The 8,232-nt window shown below is 55.0% G+C and overlaps 1 protein-coding gene across 1 annotated transcript in view; it reads right to left on the minus strand.

The window, feature by feature from the left end:
- Window positions 1-8,232, minus strand: part of Myh14 (myosin, heavy chain 14, non-muscle) — a gene marked incomplete in the record, with an annotated part of 59,628 nt that overhangs the window by 636 nt on the left and 50,760 nt on the right. Inside the window, 6 exon segments of the mRNA XM_013509048.1 lie at window positions 30-202; window positions 1,875-1,983; window positions 3,827-4,035; window positions 5,938-6,061; window positions 6,131-6,219; window positions 6,886-7,014. Coding sequence (XP_013364502.1) covers window positions 30-202; window positions 1,875-1,983; window positions 3,827-4,035; window positions 5,938-6,061; window positions 6,131-6,219; window positions 6,886-7,014 — 833 coding nt within the window.

An 8,232-nucleotide genomic window follows, 5' to 3' on the forward strand; every position in this document is an offset into this window, starting at 1 on the left:
AGGGGCACGGTCCGCCGCGGCCGTCGTACCGGAGCCGGTTCCTCAGCGTGGTCACCTCGCGGTTCATGGACTCGGCCGACTCGGTGACGTCCTCCAGCTCCCGCTGCAGCCTGCGGCGGCCGGCCTGGGCCCGGGACGCCTCCTCCTCCGCCTCCTCCAGCTGCCGCTTCAGCTGCTTCACCCGGAGGTTCGCTTTCTCCAGCTGGGCAGAGCGGCGGGCACGGCGGGCACCTTGGGGCGTGTCCTCCCCTGCCCCACAGCCCACCCCTCCGGGCCCCTCTCTGCCGGTCCCCCGCGTTCTGGCCGCGCTTGTGCTCCCTCGAGGACGCTCAAGCCAGCCCCCACGCTGCGCTCCACGCTGTGCACCCACGGCCGAGTGGGCCTGGCCCCTCACCCTGGCCCTCGGGCCCGGTTGCTTCCTCTGAAACGGGGCGGAGCAGACCGACTTCCCCGATGCGCCCCGCAGCCTCGGTCCTCCTCTGCCGGGAGGGGACACACGGGGTCTCGCTGCCTTTCCTAACCGTCCCGCTTTGCTTTTCTCGGAAGTCACCAAGCTTATCTCCATCCTTCAGGACCTGCGCACCTGCTGCTTCCGCCTCACTCGCTCTCACCCTTCAGGTAGCGCCTATGTGACCTCCTCAGAGGTCTTTCGACGGCGCTGATCTGAGGGGCATCCCCATCCCCGAGTCTTCCTGTCTCCTCTTCACGTCCCTCCGAGCCCTGTCCTGCTTGTGCCTAGGGTTAGTGCTTCCTTCCCCGGGCTGACATCGAGCTCCGAGAAGGCCCGGACCTCTGATTCATTCTCCTCCAAGCGCTAAGGCGTGGCACAGGGCCAAGCACCTAGCAGGCCCTCCATTGTTTGTGGAATGAATAGCAAATAAAGCTCGCCTGAGCTTTTAAGGGCACCTGGACTTGGTCCAGCCAGGTGGATCTAGGATTTGATCCAGGCTCTATCACTTACAAGCTCTGTGACTTTGCTGAAAATTGTATCTTCTAAAATTTCAGTTTTTTTAACCTGTGAAGGGGGCTAGTGATACGGTAGTATCCATTTAAAAAAAAAATTTGCAACACAGTAACTGCTCAATAACTAAAGGATAGCTGGGCATGGTGGTGCACAGCTGTCATCCCAGCACTCTGGGAGGCTGAGGCAGGAGGATTGCAAGTTTGAGCCCAGCCTGGACTACTTAGTAATTTACCAAGAACTTTTCTCTTTTTGGTTTTGGTTTTTCTCCGGTACCAGGAATCAAACTCACGACCTTGTGCTGTGCCGCTGAGCTAAATCCCCAGCCCTAACTTTTCTCAAAATAAAAATGAAAAAGGTCTGGGAAGGAAGCTCAGTGTGCAGGCCCTGGGTTCCACCCCCAGTACTTAAATAATTACAGACTCTGGGGTCAGAATCTGAATCCTGGCCCCACCTCTTTTGAGCTTCATAATTTTGAGCAAGTCACTTTACATTTCTATGCCCTTGGTTTCTTCACCTAAATAAGGGGAAATAACAGTACCTACCTCAAGTGACTCTGCTAAGATTTAAATGTGCTACCTGTCATGTCTATAGCTCAGGACCTGGGACACAGAAAGCATTCTCTGTCATCGTTTTCATCCTGGGCTCGCTTCTGAGGAAGTCCAACTCTGCCCCAGCCCAGCTGCCTCCTGGAGGCGAGGGCCTCTCCCAGAGGCCAGCTTGTACAGATGCCAGAGCCACTGCCTCTGTCTCGTGCAATGCCCCGGGCCCGGATGGGGTCTGCACCTGGCTCCAGCCCCGCACCGGCCTGCTGCTCCTTGCACCTGCAGCTCCCTGCCTCCAGAAACACCGTGTGCTACCTCCCACTGCCCGCTGTCTCCTAAAGCGCCCCCCACCCCCCAGCCCCGCTCACCTGGTCCCGGAGCTGGTCGGCCACCCTCCGCTCCTCCTCCACCTGCAGGACCACCTCCTTCAGCCGCTTCTCCGCCCTGCGCACCAGCTTGCCCGAGAGGATGCGCTCCCTGCAGGGAGCGGCAGGAGCTCAGGAGGCTGGCCTGGGGCTGTCCCCGTGGGCTCATCCGGTGGCTGTCATCCATTCTTGGACAGCCTCTGCCTTCTTTCCCACCCCCAGCTGGCTCCCACAGCCTGCTCAGCGCCAGCCAGGACGCTGATGTCCTTGGCTTCCACTATGACACTTGGTGTCCTAAAAATGTCTGCTGTGGTACTGGGCTCGGCACCAAGCACAGATCTGGCCTTCATCCTGCTTTCCTGGCTCACTGCTCCCACAGCCCTGAGAATCTCAGAAGCCACGGTCTTTCTGCACCATAACCAGATGGCTGGGTGTCCTGGCTGGCTTCAGGAGCGGGGCAAGGTGCCAGGGAAGCCCACCATGTGATCAGAGCATTGAGACGGTCAGTGCCCCCCTCTCAGGGAGGGGAGAGGAACTGAAAGTTGAGCTGATCACCAGTGGCCAATGGCAACCAGTCACACATAGTAATGAAGCTTCTGAATTCTAGAAGCCATTGCAGAAATGGCTGAGCCCAACGCTGAGGTCGTGAGTCACACAGGTGGGAATGAGCCAGGCACCCACTTAGCCTCTGAAGTGGAGGGCAGTCAGGAGACTGAGCCCTCAAGCTGTGGGGTCTGTGCTGACTTGGGTTACAGTCAGAACTGAATCATAGGACATTGATGTCTTTGGAGAACTGGGCATAGTGGTGCACTCCTGTAATTCCACCTACTCAGGAGGCTTAGACAGGAGAGTCACAAGTTCAAAGTCAGCCTGGGCAATGTAGCAAGATCATCTCTGAAAGCCAGAGAACTAAACCAGGTGGTGCACACCTGTAATTCCAGCACTCAGAAGGCTGAGGCAGGAGGATCACAAGTTAGAGCACTGCCTGTATTAGTACAGTGACATGTATTAGGCTTATAATAAATATTTTGTTAGTTTCATTAGCACAGTAGCTCTTAACCAGCAATGTTATGGGAATATTTTGGTTATTCCAGCAACTGGAGACAGAGACACCTTCAGTCCGACATTGCTGCTGCTTTTTGGATATGAATGTGGGTATGTGTGGATGTGGCACTTGGTGCAAGTGCAGCCATTTTGTGACTACAAGGAAAAGACCAAGGGAAGCACATAGATGCAACCCATCCTTTGGCTGCCTGGCTCCAACTCTTATCATATGAGAAAAATCCTTTTTGTGATAGACAGATGGAAAAAATGGTGCCAGTTCTTACCCCTTACTGTATCTATACTTTTTCAGTGTAACTGCAACTGCTCCCATCAAGGGGCAAGGCCTTTTTCCCCAGCCCCCTAAATCTGAGGTAATTGCCAGAATTGCTATGGCAGAAGCAACACAACACCAAGATTCCAAGTCTAAGCCTCAAAAGGCCTTTGGCCCTTTACTTTCCTCTTTGGTTCACTTTTTTTTTTTTTTCCCCCAGTATTGGGAATCGAACTCACAACCTTGAGTTTGCCAGGCAGGCGCTGTGCCACTGAGCTAAATCCCTAGCCCCTCCTTTCCTCTTTGGACCTGGGCTCTGCCTTGTGCCTCATCTGAGTTTGAACTAGGGGCTATCTGCTTGTCTCTGGAAAGGCCTTATACTTACTTAGGCCCAGTCAAGATCAGCAAATCCATCTAGCTGGTCCTCAGCTGAGGAAAGATGGAGGCCCACCCAGCCCAGCTGAAGAGCACTTACTAGCCAACCCCCACACTCAAGAGCAAAAATAAACATTTGTTGTTTGAAGTCACTAAGTTATCGGGTGGTTTGTTACACAGCTATAGCTGACTGCTACATTACTCTGTAAATTGTACTCAGTGAGCTCACAGTTACATGCAGCCCAAAGCAACCTCTTCCACCAACCTGCTCTCTTGCTCCAGCTGCTCCTCAGCCTGGGCTAGCTTAGACTCAAGGGTGGCAATCGTCATCTTCTGTCGGGCCCGGGCCCCCGCGTCCTCCTCACCCAGGTGTCCCCGGAGCTCCTGGATCTGTCGCTCCAGCTGCTGCCGCCCGCTCTCAGCCTTAGCTGAGAAACTGCGCTCCGCAGACAGCTCTGTGGTCAGGGTCTCTACCTGCAGTGGATGGGGGAAGACAGGTCATCACGACAGCGACTCGGAAGGAGGAAGGGGATGGTCAATCCAGGCACCTCCCAGAATTCAGTGAGCTGATGATGCAGAGCCCAGAGCCTGCCACACGCTAACCAGCTGCGAACGCTAAGCTGTGCTTTCAGTCCGCAGTGTATCACCCGACATCACTGCCAGCCCGGGGTTTTAATCTGTTGGATCATTTTCTGCTATTTTAATAACTCCACAAGACTATCGCAGACCTGCTGAAATGCTATAAATTCTACCTCTGTGAGTCAGTTCCCAGGGTTATCACACTTGTGTTTGCCAAAGGGTCACCTGGGAAGCTTGTGAGAAAAATGAAGGCCCCAGGGTCCACCCCGCACCCCGCCAGATTCTGACTCAGCAGCCGGAAGGGGGGCTCGAGCATCCCTGCAGGCCTCACTGGAGAGCGCCGCTGGGTCATTCTGAGCACCGCACCCCGGCACACAGCGGCAGCTTCGCGCAGATGTGTAAACATGAGCACTCAGATCGCAGCTCCCGTGGGTGACGCAGCTCGAGCTCAGAGCGAGGCCCTGCGCCGGGGACCCAGAAGTGAGTCAGTCTGACTCACTCCGATCTTATTTCACCCTCACTCGTACACAAGGAGAGAGTGAGGAGCATATTCTCCTGCCTTTTTTTCAACTCTCTACTGCAAAATAAAACGGTGATGTGGTAATGCAGAAAGCCAAACCCAAAACAGATGGCTCCAGGAGTTCCTAAAAGGCAGACTCTGTCGTGAACAGAAGCCTGGTCAGGAGACAAAACCTTACCGTTCCATAGAAATATACTGGAGTATTGAGGTGGAGCCATCCTAATAAGAGCCCCTTCCTGCCCCTCAAAACAGCATGTTATCCTCACTTTTAGAGCAATCACCTACATCTCTTTATACAGTTGTTATTATTAGAAACAGGGTCTCACTATGTAGGCCAGGCTGGCCTCAAACTCATGGAAATCCTCCTGCCTCAGCCTCCTGATGCTGGGATTACAGGTATGCACCACCATGCCTAGTTTATTATTTGTGTTGAAACAGGCTGGCTATGTAGCCCAGGCTGGCCTGGAACTCATGGTGATCCTCCTGCTTCAGCCTCTTGAGTACTAGGATTACAGACATGCACCACATTACTCAAAGATGATCCCCTTATAGCTCATAGTGGAATCCTACGGATCTTTTAAGTGTGTTTTACCCATGGTTCCCTCCTGTACCACGTTTTCTCCTTACCATGAACCCAATGAAGCATCTGGGCTGCTGGACCTAGAGCTACTCTCCAGCATCACATACTCTTGGCCCAGTTCTGTGCTCTGTTTCCCAAAAACTGGCCAGATCCAGGGATTTAATATTTTCTTCCTCTTTCTTTCTCTCTCTCTCTGTCTCTCTCTTTTACTTCGGACTGGGTCTTTGCAATGAGCTACATTTCCAGCCCTTTATTTATTTTTTTCTTTTGTTCTGTTTTTTTGGTTTTTTTTTTTGTCTTTTTGACACAGGGTCTGGCTCTGTAGTTCAGGCTGGCCTTGAGCTCACTTTGTAGCCCAGGCTGGTCTTGAACTTGCAGCGATCCTCCTGCCTCAGCCTCGAGAGTGCTGGGATTACAGCCATGTGCCACGGAATTCAGTTAAGTAGTTTGATCTCAAATGCCCCCTAGACACCCATGTGTGTTAAAGGCTTGGGCCACAGCTTGGCCTTATGTGAGGGAGGCTCCTCCCTTCCCTTTCCTGGCCACATGAGGTGGGCAGCTCTTCCTCCACCAGGCCCCTCTGTCCTCGCGGTCCTGCCTGGCGGCCAGCTGCCTATGGACTGAAACCTTGAACCAACACAAACCCCTCCTTTCCTTTCGGCTGCGGGAGAAGGGACGGCGACTGGCACGCGCGCACCTGCAGGACCAGCTTGCGGTACCGGTCGTTGAGCAGCTCCGCGTTGCTCTGCTCCTCCTCCAGCTCCTCCTCCAGCTGCCCCAGGCGGCCCTCCAGCTGCCGCTTCTCCTCCAGCAGGGCTGCCCTGGAGGGGACACAGCGGGTGAGGGCGGCACAGCCGAGGACACCCGGCCCTCGTCGCCCAGCCACTCACTTGCTGAGGCTGCCGTTGGCCATCTCGTCGGCCATCTCATCGCGGTCCTGCTGCGCCTGGCGCCGCGCGCGGTCCGAGGCTGCCAGTTCCTGCGGCACAGGGCGGGAGGTCCCCAGTGAGGCACGCGGGGTGGACTCGGGGCTCACCCTCGGGTCCCTCCCAGGCCCAGTCCCCGGCCTTCTTTTTTTTTTTGTCTTTTTGAGACAGGGTCTTGCTATGCAGTTCAGGCTGGCCTTGAGCTCACTTTGTAGCCCAGGCTGGTCTTGAACTCGCACGATCCTCCTGCCTCAGCCTCCAGAGTGCTGGGATTACAGGCGTGCGCCACCACGCCCGGCTTCCCCGGGCTTCTCTTCTCACCCTGTCTTCCCCAGGCAACTGAGAAGTGAGCCGCCACCGCCCTAATCCCGGCTCCCTAATCCTGGCACGAACCCACCCTGACCCCCCAGTGAGCGGCATCACTGTCCAAACTTGAATCCCAGGGTCGCAGGGCAGACTCTGTCTGGTCGCTCCTTGTCTCCCATTACCCGGTACGGCTCTCCTGTCTGCCCCACTCCGCTTCTACCCCTTCCATAGAGCCACTCTGCCCTCCCAGGCTCAGTAACCTCCCAGCGCTCCTCGGAGCCCCCACAGGTCCCCACCCTTTCAGGAAGAGGAGGAGGCGTGGTTAGCTCCGCCCACCCAGAGCACATTAGCTCGGCCCACCACATTCAAAGCCCCGCCCACCCTCCCGTTGGCCCCGCCCACTCTCATCTCACCTCCTGCAGCCGCAGCACCTCGGCTTCTAGCCCCTTGAGGCGCTTTTCACTCTCCCGGTTCTGGACAAAGATCTCCTCCCGGGAAGTGCGTGACTCCTCCACCTCCCGCCACAGCTCCTTCATCTGGACCTGGGCAGAACAAAGTGGGTGGCGGGCTCAGCCCGGCAGGGCCTCACAGGGAACCCCCAGACCTGACACCTGCGGAGCCCCGCACACCTGAGCTTCCGTGCATGCGCCGCTGGCTGTGCGACCTGGGGCTTGGTTGTCTCCTCGTAAAACACATTTTAGAGTAACCTAACCAGGGTGTGACGTGATATTCGGACCCTGCCGTGATAATGATGGCCGGGCCCTGTTCCCCACGCAGACACACTGTCCACCACATAGTGTACAGACGGGGAAACTGAGGCACTGGGCGGTCCAGGTGCCGGGACGGCAAGCCTGGGTTTCCGCAGTAACCCTGTGGCTACCCGGCCTCTCTCCCGGGTACGCTCGCATCCAGTGTAAGGGGTGTCCTCCTCGTGCTTATAATAAAAACACACGCCCAAATGTCCGCAGTCTTTACAAACGCTCTGCACACCACCGTAAGCAACGCAGAGCTGTGGATGACGATAGCGAGCTGATTATCAGTGCTAGGATGATGGTTTTCGCTTCATGTAGTGCTTTGTTGTTTGTTTTTGGGACAGAGTCTCACTGTGTAGCCCAGACTGGCCTTGGTCTCAGGGCAACCTTCCTGCCTCAGCCTCCTGAGTGCTGGGATTGCAGGTGCACCACACGCCCATTTATGGAGCTTCTGAGGAATGGGGTTTCCCCGTGGTCACGACATGATGGGCAAGTTTTACTTTTGGGGAGGAATCTCTCTATATCAGCACTGCTATACAGAAACAGGACATGAGGTACAAACAGGACATGAGGTGTTTTCAAACCTAGTATCCATGTTAAGTAAAAAGGAACAGATGAAAATCTGAACATCTAGATTTTATTTAGCTGAATATAGCTGAATATATTTAAAATGTTATTTTCTTATTTTTTCTTTTTTGCAGTCTTGGGGATTGAACTTAGGACCACTTGCAATTCTGAGACAGGGTCTTCCTAAATCGTTGCTGCCCAAACTGGGTTTAAAACTGATATCCTCCTGCCTCAGCCTCCTCGGTGCTGGGATTGCGGGTGTGCACCATCTGTACGACTTTCATAATGAGGGGGAAAAAACCCTTAGCCCATAAGCTATTTCCATATCCAGAATAAAATGATGAAACTGGACTTAAAACTGTACCATTTCTAGTAAAGGAAACGCGAGCTCAGAAGAACCGCGGCGCAGTGGGCGGCGGCGAAGGCGGGTCCCGCCCGCCC

This window comes from Chinchilla lanigera, unplaced genomic scaffold (assembly GCF_000276665.1).
Source record: "Chinchilla lanigera isolate Chin_1 unplaced genomic scaffold, ChiLan1.0 scaffold00158, whole genome shotgun sequence".
Classification (NCBI taxonomy): Eukaryota; Metazoa; Chordata; class Mammalia; order Rodentia; family Chinchillidae; genus Chinchilla; species Chinchilla lanigera.